We start from the raw sequence: 20,810 nt of genomic DNA, 5'->3' as shown, positions 1-20,810 counted from the left end.
CGACATTCAGACTATGGATTCTAACAGACTACTTCTAAAAAGGAGATTGTGGGTCAATTTGGTTAAGAAAAGGTTGATCCTCACAACGCATAACAAAATGGTATCAAAGGATCACCCGATGGCCATCTACTACATCAGAAGAGGCATCCTCATTGATGTTGGGCACCTCATTGCACTAAAAATACGGGAAATGTTTGGCAAGCTCAGAGGACAGCTGGTCTTTCCCTCGACAATCACAAGCCTTTTCCTGTGCTTGGGCTTTAGTTTCGAAGAAGAGTAATTGGTAAAGGTAAAAAAAATTATCACAAACAAGATTATACATTGAATATTAAGGAACTCCCCTATTTGTCTTGAGCCTACCAAAGCCCCTAAGCACCCAATCCTTATCGACCTTAATGACCCTTTGCCCCCTCCAGCTGAATGCCAAAGGTCCAAGGCCAAAGTTCAAAAAGTGGCCTAAACTAATATTAAGCATCATAATCTTAAAGAAAAGTTCCACATTCCTTCGCCGTTGAGGATCTTTAGGCCCCAAGAACACTTGTTGATTCTATTCTCTTTGCTCGATTGTCTTAGTTGCCTTTCTTTCCTACTGATCCAAACAGCCAAACTTCCATTGAACAAAAATCGACCTTCCCTTCACCGCAAAAATCTCCCTCCACCGACCATCAAGAAAGATCTCTCTCCCCGCATCCTATGGAAATATTTGATGACCCACTCGATTTGGGCATTGATCCATCCAACCAACACCAAACTAACGCTGGTGAGAATTTGGACATCTCGCTGCACCAATCTCCTTGCTGCATTATTTCACTACCCCATCCACTACCTACACCTATTCCATTTCCTTTTAACCTCAATGAAATTCAGGTCTTCATTGCCTGAGAGCTCCAGACTCAACACGTGCCCATCTGCCAATTCCTCATCGATGTGTGACGAGATGCAGTAACAATTCACCAATCCCTCCTCACTGTGCAGCGCAACATTTTCACCCTCCGCCAGTGCATGCTGACGAAACAGAACCATGAATACTTTAACTTCTTAACCGTTTACCTTCATGGCCCAACCATTCTCCTCATCTCCGCTAGCTGTTGCGCTTTTTTGGTGCGCAAAACCCTACACCTCCAGAGCCATGCAACGATGATCCTCCACTGCAGCTGTAATTTTGGGGGTGATGTTTTGTAGTTTGATCTTTTTTTCTATCTGTTGATTTCCTTTGCTTTTCTTTACCAATTGTTGTAATTCAACGCATTCTTTATATCAAATGGATTCTATGTCTATTTGCGCTCATTATTCTGCCTTACCTATTCTTTCCTTATTATATTTCATGCCATATCCTTTTGAAATTCATTTTGATGCTATGTCTTTTTTAGCGATGATAAATTATCAATTGTGATGATCTTTATGCACTTCATTACATCACTCACTAAGAATCACATACTTCTCTCAACCTTAGCAGCTTCTTCATCGTTTGACAGTTTTAAATTTTACGCGCGCAAGCTTCTACTCAATCCTCTTTTTTAAACTTTTTAAGTAATTTTGTTTTTGTTTTTTAAGCAATGAAGACCTGTTTTTTAAGCAATGAGGACCTTGCTACTCTAAAAAATTTAAGGGTGGGATAGGTTTGAGCAAATGCCTTTAACTTACACACTACGATTACATGTTTAAAAAAATATAAACAATAAATCAAATCAAATAATATAATATAATATAATACAATATGATACTAAAAATTCAAATAAGGAACTCCACTATTAGTGTAAGGGAAAAGCCCAACCTGATAACAGTTTAAGTTGTGAAAGAAACTTACTCGTACTTGGATACTTCGCAAGATACCCATGCAGGTAAGCCAAAACGAAGGTAGGCTACCAAGATCAACATAGTGTAAGTAGCATTTAAATAAGCACAACTCCATGGTCTGGCAAAAGTTAAACTTACTCAAGAATAGAGTTTAGTTTAACTTGGCACACAACTGTAGTTGGATGTTCGCATGACACCCTGGGGGCAAGCCAAAACGAAGGGCATAACCAAGTGTCAAAAACTGGTTTTCTTTTTAAAAAAAAATGCATTACAAAAGAAAAAAGGGGATACGAAAGTGTTCAAAATGAGAAAAAAGGTTTTTGAGCAAGGGTTTGCCAGATTTAAATTAAGAAAATATTTCCTTAAAGAAATGACCAGGCTTAAAGAAAAAATGTGGCTTGAAAAAAGAGTGCGGGTGAAAAATATTCTGAGAAGCTAATCAACGCAACTTTGAGATGTAGAGTAAGTATGAATTTCTTTAGTATAAGATATGTTTGAGGACAAACATTATTCTAAATTTGGAGGTATGATAACTTGTAGAAATATAAGTTATATAGCTTTTTTCTTAGAATAGTGAGGGTAGATATGCAAGATATATGTTGATTATGCTAAGAATTCATGATTAAGATTATCCTTGCCCTGAAGTACACTAAAAACCCCCGCTGATCACATATCATGAGTTAAATTATGCCAAAGTGTTTATTTTGCAGAGAGAATTTTTTTTTTTTTTTTTTGGAACTTCCATCTCCAAACTCCACCTTGATTCATCATTGGAGCTTTACCAGAGTAAGAGTCTGAAAGGGTCTTCTCCAATCCACACTACCATTTCATCACCAGTAGCCTTGACATATATCTATTGAAAGCAAGAAATTGTTGACAACTGTCCTTTCCTTTACTTCTTTACTCCTACTTATTGTTGTATTGCATTTTAACTTAAGAGATTATTCATTTTGTAAACAACTAATCTATTTCTATCTATATATATCATCATGTCTACTTTCTTCATCTTCTTTATCTTTACCTTCGCTTTCTCATTTACCATGAGTAGTAAATCTTCACAGGGTAAGGGGGAAGGCTAATGCTATGAACTAACTTGAACATTTAAAGATTAACCCTGTTTTCTTAGAGTATGACTATTTAAATGCTTGCCTATGATCACTCATTCAGTCAAGCAACTATGACTAACTACCCGAGAGGGTAAGTAGTTATGGATCTCACTAAGCAAAGTAAAAAGTGCTTCTAGAGATAGAAATAACCTTATGCTCAATACAACATCACTCACGCATCATAGAAATATGACAAGTGTGGCTGGCCGCCAAGAGATGTGTGATGAATGGATGTTGCGAGCAAGATTATCCTTAAAAGTTAAACTTAGGAATGTGACATTGACTTCCCCCAAACCCTACCTTCTCCATATATTTTAGACACGTTAAAGCTGCCGTCTATCTTAATTTTCTCATAATGAAACTCGAAGTATTCCTTACTTGTTTAGAGATTTTCATCGCATAGATTTATTTAATCGCATGATTTTTTTACTCTCTTATAATTATCCTAGTTCTTTCCACATTCACATACTTTCCAAACATTCATAGTACAAATCCTTGAGTTTGATCTCGACTCACATCGAGAAACTTGTAGTTTGTTTATACTTGGCAAACTATAAGAAAACTTGTGACAAGCGCATGATTAACTACAACTGGGTGCATAATAAGTTCAACACATAAACATTCTAGTGTAGTTCACGATAGACACATACATACACCGCAAAAGCCACCGCATGAAGAATAGTCCATCGCCTTGCATTGGGCACTCGACAGCACGCCTGTCTACTTAACTTAGCCTAACTAACCTTTAATGAGGTCAATATACACTTTGTGCTATCTTATAGCCAATGCCTCAAGAAAGCCACACTTAACTTCTATAACTTACTACCAATGCCCAGCCATCTCTTCATACCAAATCCCTTGCCTTCGAATCTTTGACGCATAGCTAGCCAACTCCATAAGTCTTCAAAATATTTACTAAGTATTGGAACTTCCCTAAATTCACCCTCTTCCAACACTTAGAATATTTTCCACTTCCAAACATAGTTCACTCATTCTCAAGGCCTTAACACTTAGGAAATTCTTTTCCCTTCTAAAATTTACACATTACCAACAACGTCTTAAAAAGTTAAACTAACTTATTAACAAGCTTTTAAACATTAAACAACATAGTAATTCTCAAGCATAAACACTTAAGACAACAAGTTCTAGGGTTAAAAATTTACCTTCCTCTTAGAAAAATTTTGTCCTTGAAATTTGAATCAAGCATCCTCATCCGAGAAGATGTGAATATCTACTCCTCATTCGCTCTTTTGTCTCCCAGGTGGCTTCTTCCACCCCGTGATTCTTCTACAACAGTTTTACTAAGGAAATAGTCTTGTTTCTTAACATTTGTTCTTTTCTATCCAAAATCTGTATTGATTCCTCCTCATATGATCAATTTTATTTTAACTGCACTCGTTGTACTTGTAAAACATGTGAGAGATCTGGTACATACTTCTTTAACATAGATACATGGAAAAAATCATGTATTTTAGATAGTTCTGGCGGTAGTGCTAGTCTATATGCTGCTAGTCTGACCCGTTCTACTATCTCATAGGGTTCTATATACCTTGGGCTCAACTTACCTTTCTTGCCAAACCGTAGCACTCCCTTCCATGGTGATAACTTGAAAGATCCAATACATTAAAGATCCACGGCTATTATTTGAATACATGAGCTTTATATGGAGATATAAGAGTGAATCAAGTTCAGTAAATAGCCAAAACGGTCTATAGTATATGAATAAGGCTGGGTACCTTATTCTGGTAACACTATCGGATGCGATCCACTCTGTAGTTTTTACAATTTGTTATAAAGTGCTACAAACGAAGTGATCTTGATTCGTTCATGTATTGACATGAGGAATAGGGTGTCCTATGCAATAAGTTTGCATAAGATCGGACCAAGAATCACGTCACTGTTACTTTATAACATTGTTTACTGTTTAAGACTGGCTATTTCAAAGCGATGACCTAGGTAACTTGGCCTTAGTCCTGAGCTCACTATAAACTCTTGTTTATTTGGGATTATCCTTAGATTTGCATGGATGAGCGTTGGCTCAATAGCGCCAGCTCAATAAGCCTTCTATTTCAGGGGTAAAATTGGGTAGATAGTTGGGGACATAAGGTGCAAGAAAAAATTCACTCCTACCCGCTTTTAGAGATAATTCAGAGATTGTTCCCTTAAATGTTGACTCCTGGTCTTGAACAAGGGGCCTCACTCTCTCATTGGCCCGAGAGGGACCCGGTTTAATGATTGGATCACAAACCAATTGTTCATTAGAGGACAATAGGACTTAAGGAGCAAGATGTAATCTCAGGGGTAAAACAACTTTTGACCTAGCCATTTTACGAACAACCTGTGAAGGGTTGACTTACTAATCATGATTATATCAAGTGGACATAATATATCTATAGTGAGGGGAGTGCAACTACTAGGCTTTAGTAGAGTGACCCGGTAGTTAACAAATAGTGGTTAATTAGGTTAAAGAGTTTAGCCAATTAATCGCAGATCGTTGGAGTCCATGATCTGTAGGTCCATGAGGTCCCCCTACTAGCTCATATCGGACTAAACCTTAGAACAGTGTAACGAACGAATTTGAAGTATTCAAATTCGATTTTTGGAGTAAAGCGGTAAATATATACAATGTATTCAACCTAATGTTTAATTGTGAATTAAACATAAAGAGAGAAAAAAAATAGGAGATATTTAAATAAGATTTAAATATCAAGATTATGAATAGGGGTTCATATTCATTAAGATTATTGTTGGATTTAATATTAAATTAAATTAATTAAATTGTTTAATTAATTATTTAATATTAATTTAATTTTAAAATTGATTATTAGAATTAATTTTGAAATGAAATGGAATTGGTCAAAATTGCATTACAAATCAAATTGTTGTCTAGGTTAAAAATGCAATGAAAGTCAAATTGTTGATTTTTTATTTTTGAAAGTCAAAAAGTCAAATTTGTTGTCTTTAGACTTTGAGAGTCAAACTTTGACCAAGTTAGTGGATAGATTCAATATTTGTGAGTGAGAAATGCCTTTTGCATGACTAAGTATTATCTTCATTTGAAGACACTTGTCCCACTAAATCCCATTTTGAGTTGATGGCTTTTTTAGTGTCAAATCCTCATCAAACACAAAGTTGCATATTTGCATGTAATGGTCTTTAAAAGGTAGTGTTTAATATTTTTGAAGAACTCTTGGCCATAGTGGAATTGGATGAGATTATGTGATAATCTCATTGCAATTTTCTGTCAAAATTTTACCTTTTTCCTCTCCAAATTAGTCACTCATCGAATTCTACCATCCAGTTTTAAGATCGGAGAATAGTCAGGAAGACTTTCGTGGTAGTCTTCGAACCGTTCGTGAGGAGATTGGAACTAATTTGGAGAAGATTCAAAGACTACAATGGTTGTATTCTTTTTTCCCCTTTTTTCTTGTTTTATTGCATGTGTGCTTATCTTTGTAATTAATCTAATTAAAGTACTTTAGATCCGTTTTTCTTCCACTGCACATGTGTTCGTTCCATCACCAAGTATGTGGTGCATCCCTTGTTTAACAGCTTCCTGGCTTTAACTGCTGAAATCAGACACTTAGGAAAAACTTTCCTATCTCCTATAAACACTATCTCGGCTTTTCCGGGTTTTCTAAACAACATTTCCCTCTTATAACAGTCTATAGATACATGGTATTTAGATAAGAAGTTCAATCCCAAAATTAACATCGAATTCTAACAACTCTAGAGGAATTAAATCAATCAACATGCTTTGCCCCTCAATCACAATCTCATAGTCTCTATAGAACTCATGTACTACCAACACATCACCAACATAAGTAGAAATAAATAACTCATGAGACATATTTTCTAGCATCCTATCAATAGTCAATGCAAACATGCTGGAAATATATGAATAATTTGCTCCTGGGTCTAATAATACATGTGCAGGCTGTTTTCAAATAAATATTGTACCAGTCACAACATTTGGTGCATCTTTGGGCTCTTTCTATGTCATAGCACAGGCTTTCCCTTGCTGACGTGGGCATCTAACAACACTCTTTTGCTTGGTACCACTGGTGTCTCCACCTCCAGCTTCAGCCATTCTAGACTGATTCATCGTCTGAGACACTACTCTTTGTTCTGCCTGTGTCTCTGGAAACAACTGAGGACATTCCCTCTTAAAATGTTCCGTCTGCCTACACTGATAGCAAAAATTGATCCCACTGTAACACGGCCCCCAATGTCTTTTACCACAATTTGAACATAGGGGTTTCTTAGCTGAACTAGCAACAAACTCACCTGTATGCCCTGATCTAGATCCTCTAGACAGAAAAGCTGGTTGGCTAGACCTTCTTATGTTCTGCCTCTACTGACTCCCAACTACACTACTCTTGAAGTCGAATGCCCACTGTAACGGGGCTTAAAAATTCTCTTCCCCAATACTTTTAGAGTAAATCTCCTTGGATCGCCTATGCCTAATTGATCTTGGAAGCCACATCTAAAAGCTTCCCTATCCGTCCTTCTTCTACCAAACTCTCCTCAATTCTCATTGCCCTCTCTACTAACTAGGAAAAAATCTTTCTAGTTAGTCATAGCTGTCACAAGAGTTCGAATCTCTTTCCTCAATTCACTCTCAAAACGCTTATGTCTGGCTTTCTCTTTAGCAATAATCGTAGAAGCATACCTAAATAGCTGAGTATATCTTGCTCATACTCTACTAATGACATGGATCCTTGAACCAATTTAGGAACTCATTTCTCCTTGCCTCACGAAAGGAGCTAGGGTAGTACTTATCTGCAAAGACCCTCTTGAACTCTTCCCAAGTCATAGCATCTGTCCCACTTCTTCTAGAGTCTAAAACTCTCCACCAGTTCTCTGCTCTTTTCTGGAGCATGAATACCGCTAGTTCAACCTTACGATCATCGAGACATCGTATCACACGAAAACATTTATTGATCAAACTTAGCCATATCTTGGTGTCTGTCGGGTTTGACGTACCCTCGAACATTGTGGCACCTAGTGCCTCTATCCTCTCAATACCGTACTTCTTCTCCGGATCTACCTATATAGATTCCATAGTAGCTACTCATTTCTATACTATTTTGTCAAAACCCTATCTTCCATTAGGATTAGCTCTATCCTGAAAGGTACTAGACTATCCCTCGGATGCTACTTCTGGCTACCGATTCTCTAGTAGGATCATGATTCCCGTTTGTCTTCTACTTATTCAGTCTGCCAGTTCATCGAGGCATGCTTCCAATAATATTTCATAATCATTAAGTACATTATAGTATTTACATGCCCCTGATCTAATGCATGATCCCTAATACCAACTTGTCATACGTCTTCCCAGGATGCCTCTTAACCTGAGAAGTGATGTGAAGACAACAATTGTTAACCATTTTATGACACCTGTTTCTCAACCTATTACCTGTAACTTGTTTCCTTTGCACCTATTTAACCTGAAAGATACTTCATATTTAAGTACAATCCCACTAAAGAATTCAAAATTGAGGCCTAGTAAAGTAGGCGCTACTCTTTTCAACACAAGCCAGATGCCTGCTGGTTCATTGACAAGAATTTTCAGATCTTATAACTTAAAATTCAGCCAGCAACACAAAATTTCCTTCTAAGAACTTCTTCCTTAACCTCCTAGCTTCCTTACCTCAAATTTTAAGCTTCCAGTACTTCTTAGTGAGCTTGAATTTCTTCAATCTATTCAACTTCCTCAGGTAATCAAGAAATCTACAACGCTCTTTAAATTCCTCAAGCTTTCAACATTAATTTGTGGGAAATTGTTCTCGACATCCTCAGTTCTTCTTTTATACCGGTTGACCTTCAATTAAGTTGCAAATGTTCTTCCTTGGCACAAGAGAAATTGGCAAAATTGATTCCATTTCCTTCAATTCTTATTCATACTAAGTCTTGCATGACCAACTAGCTTAATTGGGTGACAACTAGGCCACTAACCCATTTTTGAAGCTTTTAATACTGCCACTTAGCCCACTAACTGACTTGATTAAGCTAAACTTCTTCATTACCTCACCGCATAGGTTTGCGCTCAATGCCAGCTCCCCCTAGACCACCACATGCACAACTATCCATCGCCTTGTCTTGGGCACTCCATAGCTCGTCTGTCTACCAAACTTAGCTCAACTAACCTATAATGAGGCTAACACATACTTTGTGTTATCCTGCCACCAATGCCTCAAGCAACCCACACTTAACCTCTATAAGTTATTGCCAACGCCTAGCCATCTTCTCATACCAAGTCTCTTGCCTTCAACTCTTTGATGCATAGCTGGCCAACTCCATAAGTCTTCAAAATATTTATTATGTATTGAAACTTCCCTAAATTTTTCTGAGAGCTTCCTCTTCCAAAACCTATAATATTTTCCACTTCTAAGCATAGTTCAATCATTCTCAAGGCGTCAACATATAGGAAATTCTTTTCCCTTTTTAAGATTAGACATTACGAACAACATCTTAATAAGTTAAACTAAATTATTAACAAGCTTTTAAACATTAAACGACATAGTAATTCTCAAGCATAAACACTTAGGAGAACAAGGTTTAGGGTTTACATTTATGATACCATTAACTATTTAGCTATTAGCACACTACTACAAAAGTTGTATTACTTGACGTTTTTTCACAGTCAACGCTACGGCTCCAGTGGGTTCCCTTAACCAAGCCACTACCTATGAGTTGGCGGCCCATTCTTCAACAGGCACGCAGTCAGAGTCTTGGTCTCCTCCCACTGTTTGGAAGCTTACGGTTTCATGTTCTATTTCACTCCCCGATGGGGGTTCTTTTCACCCTTCCCTCACGGTACTACTTCACTATCGGTCACCTAGGAGTATTTAGTCTTGCAAGGTGGATCCTCACGGACAGAAAAAGATTACAGTCGATTTGATAATGATCGAGTGACATTGCTTCTTCGGCCCGAACCCAGGAATCCCTTAACCCATTAACGAAAAAGAAAAAGTCAAAAGATAAATTTTCGATTGAGTAAATTTGTAAATGAATTATATATTTAGATACCAGATGAGTCAATAATTTATCAGAATTTTTATAATCAATCTACCTACTTTCAGATTAACTCAAAGGATTGACGGGGGCCCGCACAAGTGGTGGAGCATGTGGTTTAATTCGATGCAAAGCGAAGAACTTTACCAGGGCTTGACATGCCGCGAATCCTCTTGTGTTACTTGATATTTTTAAAAATGTCAAGTAATCTAGTGTCAAGAATAAGAGAAAATTTTTTATTGCCTAAAAGAATCAAGCTTTAATTTACTTGATATGTTATAACTGTCAAGTATATGAGATCTATTGACTTATTTTAAGTGTCAAGTATCTAAATTCTTGACATTTATTATAAACCAAGGTTTTCATAACTTGACAATTTTTACTTGTCAAATGTAATTTCTTCTTGACATCCAAAAACTGACAACTTAATGAATACTTGAGGCGTTTTGCTTGTTAAGTTTGTAATTTTTTTTTAAAAAAAAATTATACTATTAGAAATTACCTATATAATTGCTCTTGTTTTGAGGTCCAACAATCACATTGATATATATAAGACAAATGATATTCATCAACCAAATAAATGACATTTCCAATATTGTCAACCATATAAACAAATAATGTATATTCACAGTTTTATGTCAACAACAAAGAAAACTAAATTCTCACCCGTTTAACAACAAAGAAAATCAAGTTCTTCTCCACCATAAGAAATTTGATGATGATGATTACAAAGAGTAATGTTTAAACACTAGCATAAAGCAAATCTAGAAAAAATATTAAAAGTATCGATAGTCTTTGATTACACGTCAAATTGGTCATGAATTTGCTAAAGTGAATCACCTATGCAATGACATCCAACGCCTACCAACTATTCGTCCAAATGACAAGGAAAATCCAATAATCCTCAAATCATCTGACAACTCCAAAACCAAGCTTCGGATACCCAATCTGCATGATTTGAAGTGAAATCACAATCATTAAGAAGAAGACTTGATACATTACTTTAAATTACTTTAACTTTGTATCTACTCTTTGGTTCTATAATTGGTTGGTTGATTTTGCAAGAATCTTTCCGAGAAAGCTTAGAATCTTGTTGGTTGATGTCCAAAAATATTAGAAATGGAAGGTACCAACTAATTAATCAACAATTAATCTCTATGAATTGATTAATCAAAGCTCACAGATGGTCTGATCCTGATCATTCATGTTGAGATATGCAAGCGGAGGCGTCCTATACAAATGAGTTTGTATAAGACCGAACCACGAAGTGTTATAGTCTCATTATATAATGTTGTTCATGACCGAGACTTCACTTAACTAGGATGACCACAGGTAACATGACCTTAATCTTGAGTGAGTTAGGAACTCCTGCCTTTGAGAGCGGTCCTTTGATTTGCATAGGTGTGAGTGGTCAGATCGCCGACTCAGACTTACCACTTTGGGGTTTTGTTTGATTGGGGAGCTGGGAACTCAGCTATATAAGATGAAATTCACTCATTCCTCGAAGTAGGGGTAAGTAGATAGGTTACTCCCTTAAGGGCTGATTCTGGGGCTTGAACGATGTGACGCCACACACCTTCTCATAGCCCGAGAGGTGTCCAGTCATAGTAGGTCTATGAGATATTGTTCATTAGAAGGATCAGTGGTACTTAAGGAGTTAGATGTAACTACAGGAGAAAAATGGTAAATTGGTCTAGCTGTACTTACAAGCATCTGTGAAGAGTTATTATACTGTTGACTGGTTATATCTGATGCAGACAGAAATACATATGTGGTGAGAAGAGTGCAGATTAGTGGAGTGCCCGACAGTTAACGGATGGTGGATCTCGTGGCTAAAGAAATAATCAGCTATTCCCGTATCGTTGGAGTTTCAAGCCACAGGTCCATAAGTTCCCCTCAATAGCTCAATGGATTCAAGTTGAGAATCAGTTTTTGGAGTAGTTTGAAGTGTTCAAATTAACAAGAGGAAATTTGATTATATATGACATGATTAAACTGGTCAATTATATATGATATAGTTTACATGATGTATGAGATACATTAATTGAAGGAAAATTATATAAATATGATTTATATCTAGTAGAGGAGAAAAAGACTACGAGCATATGATGTGATATTAAAACAATAGGTTATAAATATAATATGATAAGTTAGTTGTTATATTTATTTATAATTAAACAATTATGAGATAATTATTGATGGTTTCTTCATAACCGTACGTGAAAATGAGAGGTTTCATTTTATTTTCATAACTAAAAGGAGAAAATGAAAATACTTTTCGTTTTGGAAAAGGATTTAAATATAATCGCTTCACGAGAGTACACTACCAATCGTTTAGCTAACGAGAGCCTACATGACAGCCTCAAAGTGTTTTCTAAACGATTGTGTACACACGTAGTTTTCTAAACGATTGTGTAGCTTTTACTAAGCGATCCCGTGCGAGAGCGAGTTTCACTAAACGATCATCTAAATGATCAGAACTGATTTACTAAACGATAGTATACCTTTTATTAAACAATCAAGTATAAGTCTATACGATAGACACTAGTCATTGAGTGCGATAGTTCTTTCCTCCTTCCCTCTATCAAATCCTATAGAGCCTACACCTCTTGGATTTTCACTACGAGAATACCAAGGTCAATGAGTGGTGGTGTCCTAGTTACTGATTGTTCGTGGAGAAGATAGTTCGTTTGCTGAGCGAGAATGAGAGATTTGGGTGGACGTTTGTAATGACAGCGAGAGGTGCTGTTTTTGACGAGAGTGAGAAAAAGACAGAGGAAGAGTTCTTCAAAGGTGAGTCTCTCGTTTCTTTGTATTTAAGTTTCCAAAGCACGCTGTAATTTGTTCTAAAATTCATAACTTGTATATTTGTTTGTGAATGCTTATAATTCTATTACGATGAATTTGGAACAACCTTGCTTCTGCTCATAGGTTCTCTTTGATAAGAGTTCTTTCAGAGAGATAAAAGAACAATGATGCATACAAATTTCAACAATGGCAAAGAAAGTATTGGGGTTGATACCCTAAATCCCTTAGGGTCCTATGGTTTGTAAATTATATGAACAAATACATTGTTTATTTAATAAAATATATATGATATTTTATTCCACATTTTGTTGCATTAACCACAAACCAATAAACTAAAATCCAAGGTTATCTTGTAGCTTAAACATGTATGTAAAGACATACGGGTAGATCATGTTTAAGTGATAACCTAAATGGTCTGTAGTATATAGATAAGGCTGGGTATCTTATCTTGGTGACACTACGAGTATGACCCGCTTTGTAGGTGTTATAATATGATCTGATTCTGATCATTTATGTATAGACATGTCAGCAGAGATATTCTATACAAAGGAGTTTGTACAAGATCGGACCAAGAAATGTTTAGTCCCATTATATAACATTGTTCATATAGAGACTTACATTTCACCAGGATAACCATAGGTAACATGACCTAAATCCTGAGTGAGTTGTGAACTCCTGCCTCTAAGAGAGGTCCTTTCATTTATATGGGTGAGAATGGCCAGATCGCCAACTCAACAAGCCTATCATTTTGGGGATCCGTCTGACTGGGGAGCTGGGAACACAATTACACAAGAATGAATTCACTCCTTCCTCAAGGCCAACTCAAATTGCTTTCTCAAGGGCTGATTTTGGGGCTTGAACAATATGGTGCCACACCCTCTCTTGGCCTGAAAAGGGTTTAGTCATAGTTGGACTATAATCTATTGTTCATTAGAGGGATCAGTGGTACTTAAAGAGTTAGATGTAACTACAGGGACAAAACGGTAATTTTGGCTCAGCTGTACTTACGAGCAATTTGTGAAGGATCATCGTATTGTTATATCCAATGGACATAGAAATATATCTGTAATGCGAATAGTGCAGCTATCGGTTTTTAGTGGAGTGCTTGATAATTAACAGATGGTGAATAATTTAATTAAAAAGTTTGATTTATTATTCATGTACCGTTGGAGCTTCAAGTTACAGGTCCCTAAGATCCCCTTGGTAGCTCAATAGGATTAAATGAGAATCAGTTTTTGGATTAATTTGAATTGTTCAAATTAATTGAGGGATTTAATTATATATGATATAATTAAGTTATTTTAATTATATGTGATACAATTATTATAATGTATTTGATACATTATAACTTTATTGAGAGGAAATAAATATTTGAATATGATTCAAATATTAATTATATGAATTGATTCATAATTGTTAACACTTCAGAAAGCACCTTGGCAATTACCAGTAATTTAATAAAAATGTGATTTATATTAAATGTCATATGAGAGAAAAAAGAATCGATGGGATATATGATACAATATTATAACTATAGATTATATGTTATATTTGATATAACATATAATTTAATATATATATTATATGATAAGTTAGTTATCATATATATATATATTACTTGTTATTTTAACTTAAATGAGGGAGGGAGTTAACTCCCTCCCCTATTTTCACCTCTTTTCACGTGGGTGGTTATTTTTTTTGTCATATTTTGGCTTTTAAAAGAGAGGAGAGAGTCTCCTTCTTTGTTAGACACAATGTGAGAAAAATAAAAGTTGTTCTGCGAGGTTTGGGTTGTTAGTGAACAATCTCAACCTTCCTCCTCTCTACTCAAATCTAGATAGTATTTAGATCTTGACTAGATAGTATTTAGATCTTGATTGAGGGATTCTTGAAGAAAGTCTTCAAAGGTAAGGGTTTCTGAAACCTTAAGTTTCTTTTTGTTTATTTAAGCATGCTGTAATAATTTTATGTAAATGCATATCTTATTTTGTCTTTGCTTTAAAAATTACTTCTTTAAAAGAATGGTATTTGGGATGATCCCATCTCCGCTCAAGGTTCCCTTCAATTTGGGATCCTTCAGCAAGAACAAACCTCCACTCATGTTTGAACTAAGTTTGGATAATTCCCTGCCTTCTCACATTGCTTATTGCCACCGTTTGCACTTACACACTCCTCTTCCCAAACATTGACAAAATCCTTCAAATCTACAACTTCAACGCAACATCTGAAAGTATAAAAGCCAGTAAAACCACTGCATTCATCGATTGCAACGTGTTCAACGGGCGATGGATGGATGACAACTCCATGTACATGATCTACAACTTGAGAGTGTGTCCATTTGCGAAGAGAGGTTTCAACTGCTTTTAAAATGGGAGGAAGGACAAGGATAACTGGAGATAGTGGTAGAAGTCAAAGGAGTGCGAGATCCTGAGGTTTGACACTGGAAAAGCATCGGAGATGCTGCGAGGGAAGCGGGTTGTGTTCGTTGGAGACTTGCAAAGTTGAATGCAATGGGAGTCATGGATTTGCATGTTGATGGAAGGAGTAAATAGAGATTTTGATGGAAGGGTGAGGGATTTCGACGGAAGGGTTTCGGCATTTGTGGAGATCGCGTGAGGTAGGAGAGTATTGAAGCGTTAGTGACATTTGGAAAATAAGAAGAAAAAAAAAAGGAGTAAATTTCTATTTACTTAATAATTCTTGACATTTATAACCTGGCAAGAAAGCATATACAATTCAAACATCAAGTAATATAATTTTTTGTAGAAGTGATATATAAGCATCAAAATGACGAAATTAATTATAAATATATGATAGGGATGAGATTAAAAGTTAGATATTTTAGTTATAATTTAGTGAAGAGTTCAAATTCTTCAAATAAATTGAACCACCTCCACTGAAAAAGTAACCATTTTTAGACCTTGAATCTCTAAACAACGTAGGGCATAGTAATAAGGTTAGTTAACCTTAAAGTAGTATATGAGATTGGATTTGAAGCTTCCACTACCAAGCATGCATCACTCTTAATTCATAATTTGTGTTGACTTGAACGGGATGATAACATTATAAATACTCGTCTTTGAAATAAATCTATAATTTAACTATATATGTTTTGGAAATATAGTTTTTGTTTTATTTATTCATTTATTTTTTTGTTACGGGGGTTAAAGTCTAGTCTTAGTTCAATCAAGTATAATTGCTTTACAACTATTTGTGGTTGTACAACAAAATATTCTCACTAATCTTCATTCCAAAATCATGAATTTTCCCCACCTGTCACAACATCACCTACATGCAAACTATACAAATCATGATATGATTTCATCCACGTGGCACCTTCTCATTTGTTCCCTATTTTCGATCGCCGACTACCGCAACACATTCCAATCGTCAGCCACCGAGGCCGTCGGAAACTCCCCACACCTTCACCGATCTGTCCAGGCTACCGCTGTATGCAATCCAACGCCGACCGCCGTGTTTAGACGGGTAGCGACGATCTTCCTCGACAGCCAAACACTTAACGGGTCCAGTATGACCCGTCAGAACCGATACGCACGTGTGGAAAATCCCATCCCTCCGCCACACGCATATGGTTTTATCGGCAGCGCCGCTGAGTACCATGCAGTTTCCGGCTGCCGCAAGGCAGAGAACTGCTAGGTTGTGTCCCTTAAGGGCTCCACCGTAAGTCAACCACTTTTCTCGCTCCCAGAAGTTGACAAGCCCATCGGAGGATCCACAGTACACCACCGTGCCGGCGGCGTTGACGGCTACCGCCGTCACTGCACTGTCTTGCTTGAGCAGCGTTTGCTCTAGTATGTGTTTTGTTGCATCGTTGTCTTCTTCATGCTGTCTCCGCCATACCTTTTTAATAAAGAGAGATTAAAATATTAAATATTTGCTATTTTAATAATTTTACGTTGTTAATTGTTTGATATAGTCATAAAGTTGGAAGTTATAAATAATTGAGAAACAAATAAAAAATCTAAATAACTAATAATTAATGCTAATTAGAATATAGAACCACCACCTAACTTAAAAAGATAACAGATACTTTAAGATGAAAGCATATGCATTGAATCAATCATAAAACTCTAATCCATGATTATTAAAGAGCAATCATTTTGAAGAATAATTCTTTTCTCATAACCATTTTGGCAAAGGACTAAAAGTAAATATAGTTTTGATACTACTTTCGGTTAGAAGTTCAAATTTTCACATAAAAAAAATAAGAAAAGATCCGTTACATTCAATTAAAAATTGCTAGGTAACAATTACAATTTTTTAGTATGGAGAGGAAGAGAGAGCATAGATGAAGCTGCATCTAAGATTATAACATTAATCCTCTCTAATGTAATTAAACATTTTCTTAATAAATGATTGTACGTCAAATTACCTAATTTGACCTAAAAGCTAGATCCAACAAGAAGAAATAACACTCCAGCAATCTGAACACAGACCAATTTATATCAGGTTAAATCATGAATAGAACCAAACACTTGTTTATTGATGAAATCAACTGTAATATATATTATCTAATATATAATCATTAATTCAAAAAGACTATGTAATAGAATATGATGAGTTAACGATTCAATCTTTCGTTCTATAATTATTGAAGTAAAATACCTTAGCGGTGCCATCGGCCGAGCCAGTAATGACCAAGCCATCGGAAGCTGCGACGACGGCATTGACAGCATCGTCGTGAACAATAAGTGATTCGAGGCACTTGGAATCTGAAATTCTCCATACTTTCAAAGTTTTATCCCAGGAAGAGGAATACAACAAAGTCCTATCTTCACTCAAGCACAAGCACGAAACCGCATCCGCATGCTTAAACCAAAGCCGGCTCCGGTTCCGTCCCACAACGACGTAGTTTTGTGGGTTCATCGAGCTTCTTACTACATCTCTCATTGCCGGCAACGTCCCAGCCCGCCGGTGACCGCCGCTTGGGTTTTTCGCACCCACTTTCCAGACCCGAATTTTGCCGTCCTGGTGACCGGTGAAGATCTTTTCGCCGGAGATTATAATCGCCTTAACCAATCCACTGCTCGATTTAAACCCAGTAAATTCCTTCAAATTTTTCCATACCCGAATGTTTTTACTGTCGGAGCCGGTGTAGAGCAGCTCGCCGGCGGTGGCTAGCGAGTACACGTGGCCTTCCTCACGAACAAGAGACCCAATGAGAGTATTATTATTATTATTATTATTAATATTATTATTCCGGTGAAGAACGACGCCGTTTTGGAATTCGGAAAAACAGGGAGATTTCAGAAACGGATAAGTTTGATTCCACGGCGAAAATCTCGGCGGAGACTCGTCGCTGTTCGGCGTCGGGAAATAGCCGTCGTCGTCGATTTTAATATCGGAATTATCCTTCAAGAAATTCCCAAGTTTCATAGTCGTAAAATTTGGGGAATGTGAACGAAAAAATTTCAGAAATTGAAATTAAGAGGAAAATGAAGGGTAAAAAATCCAAATGAATTTGTTGGAAGATTGCTTGAGATTGAAGGATATATAAAATGGACGAAAAAGATTTGAGGCTGAAGATGAAGACACGTGTGAGGAAGAGAGACAATGAATTAAGTCAATAATTGAAATTAAGTGGGGAGAAAGAGAATTTAATGATACGAATTTGAAAATGGTCACTTATTTTATTAATATTTAAGGATTAATAATGTAGTTAGAAGAAATAAATCAATATTAAAAAAAAGAAAAATTTGTCAAAGATTCGACATTTGAATGGATGCTCTTGTATTTGTGTTTTACAAATAGTTTTGGAGCATAAGATGAGAGAGAAAATTAGATTAGGAAGTTTTTTTCTTTTTAATTAATTAGACATAACTTTAATTGTAAAGGAGAGCTTTTCTATTAATCTTTTGTAATTCTTCACTTTATGAGGGAACATGCATGCATATACTTTGCAGACAATAATAATAGTCCAATGGATGTAATTTTTCTCTTATTTTTGTATATTTTTTCACTCATGTTGAGGAGAATTTAATATATAACTCTAAAAACTTCTAATCCCCCAAGCTAATATTAAGTATTTAGGATTAGAATTTGTTTTAACACTTAAATAATATTTATTTGGGCTGATCATGAGTTACACCATTTTTTACTATTATTCCAAACAATTGAGTTTAGGTTATTAAATTGAAGAGGATGATAAGTGTTTTTTCTCATGGTTACTGGCTCAAAGAGTTTATTTAAGCATTCATCTCTCCAGCAAGGCTTTAAAATTAATTACTCGTTCTACTTTGCTTCCTTTAATAATAATCATTTGACTTCTATCTCTTAAAGAAATGCCAAGGTGTAGGGAAAGAACATAACTCAAAAGATGAAATCTGTCATCTTTTATTTCTCTTTATAATTGACATGTTTTTGTTATACTCATTCAATTTTTTTTTAAAAAAAAATATTGATAGACATTGAATGACATCTATCAACGTATATCAGTTATAGACTTCTATTAGTTTTTATTACTGATATATACTTATCAACTTGTATCAACTCTATCAAATAATTTTGCTATTTTGTGTGTTCTCTTATCTTTCTATTTTTGAAAATTCTCCATTATTTTACAAATGTTTTAAATTTAAATTTCTAATATATATATGATCGATTGATTAGCTTTAGGTATAATAATATGCTAATAACATTTACATATAGATTTGATTAATTACAGTGAGGTAATTTTTTTAATATAGTTTAAACTCTAACACGTGTAAGACTTGTATATATTAAGAGATTATTTTTTAAAAGATTTTAAATGATATAAGAAATTGTATCATCAACAACAATTAAAAAGAATGGACATGTGTTATTCAAAAGCCTATGAAAGGAATGGATATTTTTGTAAATGAAGATTATAGTAAACATTTTAGTGTATCTTAAACCATACTTTTTTTTTCCTGCGATTTCTGTGTTCATTAATGGCATTTATCCTTCAATTTAGATGTTGATGAATAACTTTAATTATACCACATTTATTTTATTTACCAATGATATTATAAAGTTTGGAATAAATTAAATAAGTTAAGTAATATAAGGGTAATTACAAATATAACAATTAAACTCAAAGTACTAGTAAACATAGCACAATGCAAAAATAATTTGCAAATATGGTAAAATTTAAATCCAATTCATAGAGTCAATCAGTGATACACTCTATCACTAATAGAGTCTATCGTGATATTTTGTTATATTAAAAATTCCTTAAAAATATTATACACTTAATCCACTAACATAATCTAGACTTAACCTAACGAAAAGTAGAATAAATGTCAACTATATATAATGATAAAGTGGAAAATACAAGTCAATTAGTGATTATTATTTTAATTACAATGAGTTAAAAGTTAGGGTGAATTTTCAAATGTTTAATTTAAAAACTAAGTTATTATGAAAAAAAATTAGAGTGTTTGGCAATCATTCAAAATAGCTTTTCAGGTATATTTTAATCATTTTTTTTATCCAAGATGTTTAAATAAAAATTAATTTTCTAAAATATATTTTTATGAATTACAATTAATCATGTATAAGTCAATCATCAGAATAGAAAGATCAACCTCGTATAGAAGATACATATTGATTTTTTTTTAAAAAAAAAATTTATAGAAAAAGATACATATTGATTATGATTGTTAAAAAATTAACAGGGGTTAATCGAACATTTTCGAAATATTATATTTACAATCGTTCTTATAAAAAAAACAAACAAATACATTTGCAATACTTTAGAAAATAAAGTTTCCTACTCAAATTTTCTTTCATTTAAAAGTTAGAAAAAGAAAATTGTGCTCATCAAAACCATTCCAATCTCCTATTTAAATTTCGAGTTGTTTTTAAATATAGTAAAATAAATCGATTTATTTACAAATATAATAAAATATCATTTAATAGATAGTAATAGACATTGATAAACAATTATTGATATCAGGAATAAACATTGATAGAGGTCTATTGGTGTCAATCACGGTTTGTCACTATGAAATTATGTTATATTTAAAGATAGTTTTAACAATTTATTCATTTAAAACAATTACTCTTAAATTCCTTTTAAATTTCTGTCTATCATGTAGT

General features: G+C 34.8%; 1 protein-coding gene across 1 annotated transcript; it reads right to left on the bottom strand.

Moving 5' to 3' along the window:
* Positions 1-15,841: 15,841 nt before the first annotated feature.
* Positions 15,842-18,199, bottom strand: LOC120076123 (protein JINGUBANG-like). The gene is made up of 2 exons (XM_039029899.2): positions 17,355-18,199; positions 15,842-16,589 (listed from the first exon to the last, which is right to left on the bottom strand). The coding sequence occupies exons 1-2, from the start codon at positions 18,123-18,125 to the stop codon at positions 16,119-16,121; spliced, it is 1,242 nt and encodes a 413-aa protein (XP_038885827.1). The 5' UTR covers positions 18,126-18,199; the 3' UTR covers positions 15,842-16,118.
* Between the last annotated feature and the right edge of the window lie 2,611 nt (positions 18,200-20,810).

The sequence above is a fragment of the Benincasa hispida genome, chromosome 4 (assembly GCF_027475165.1).
Source record: "Benincasa hispida cultivar pf3 chromosome 4, pf3_genome.v1.1, whole genome shotgun sequence".
Classification (NCBI taxonomy): domain Eukaryota; kingdom Viridiplantae; phylum Streptophyta; class Magnoliopsida; order Cucurbitales; family Cucurbitaceae; genus Benincasa; species Benincasa hispida.
The sequence above is the reverse complement of the archived record's forward strand: the minus strand, read 5'-3'. Positions and strand labels throughout refer to the sequence as shown.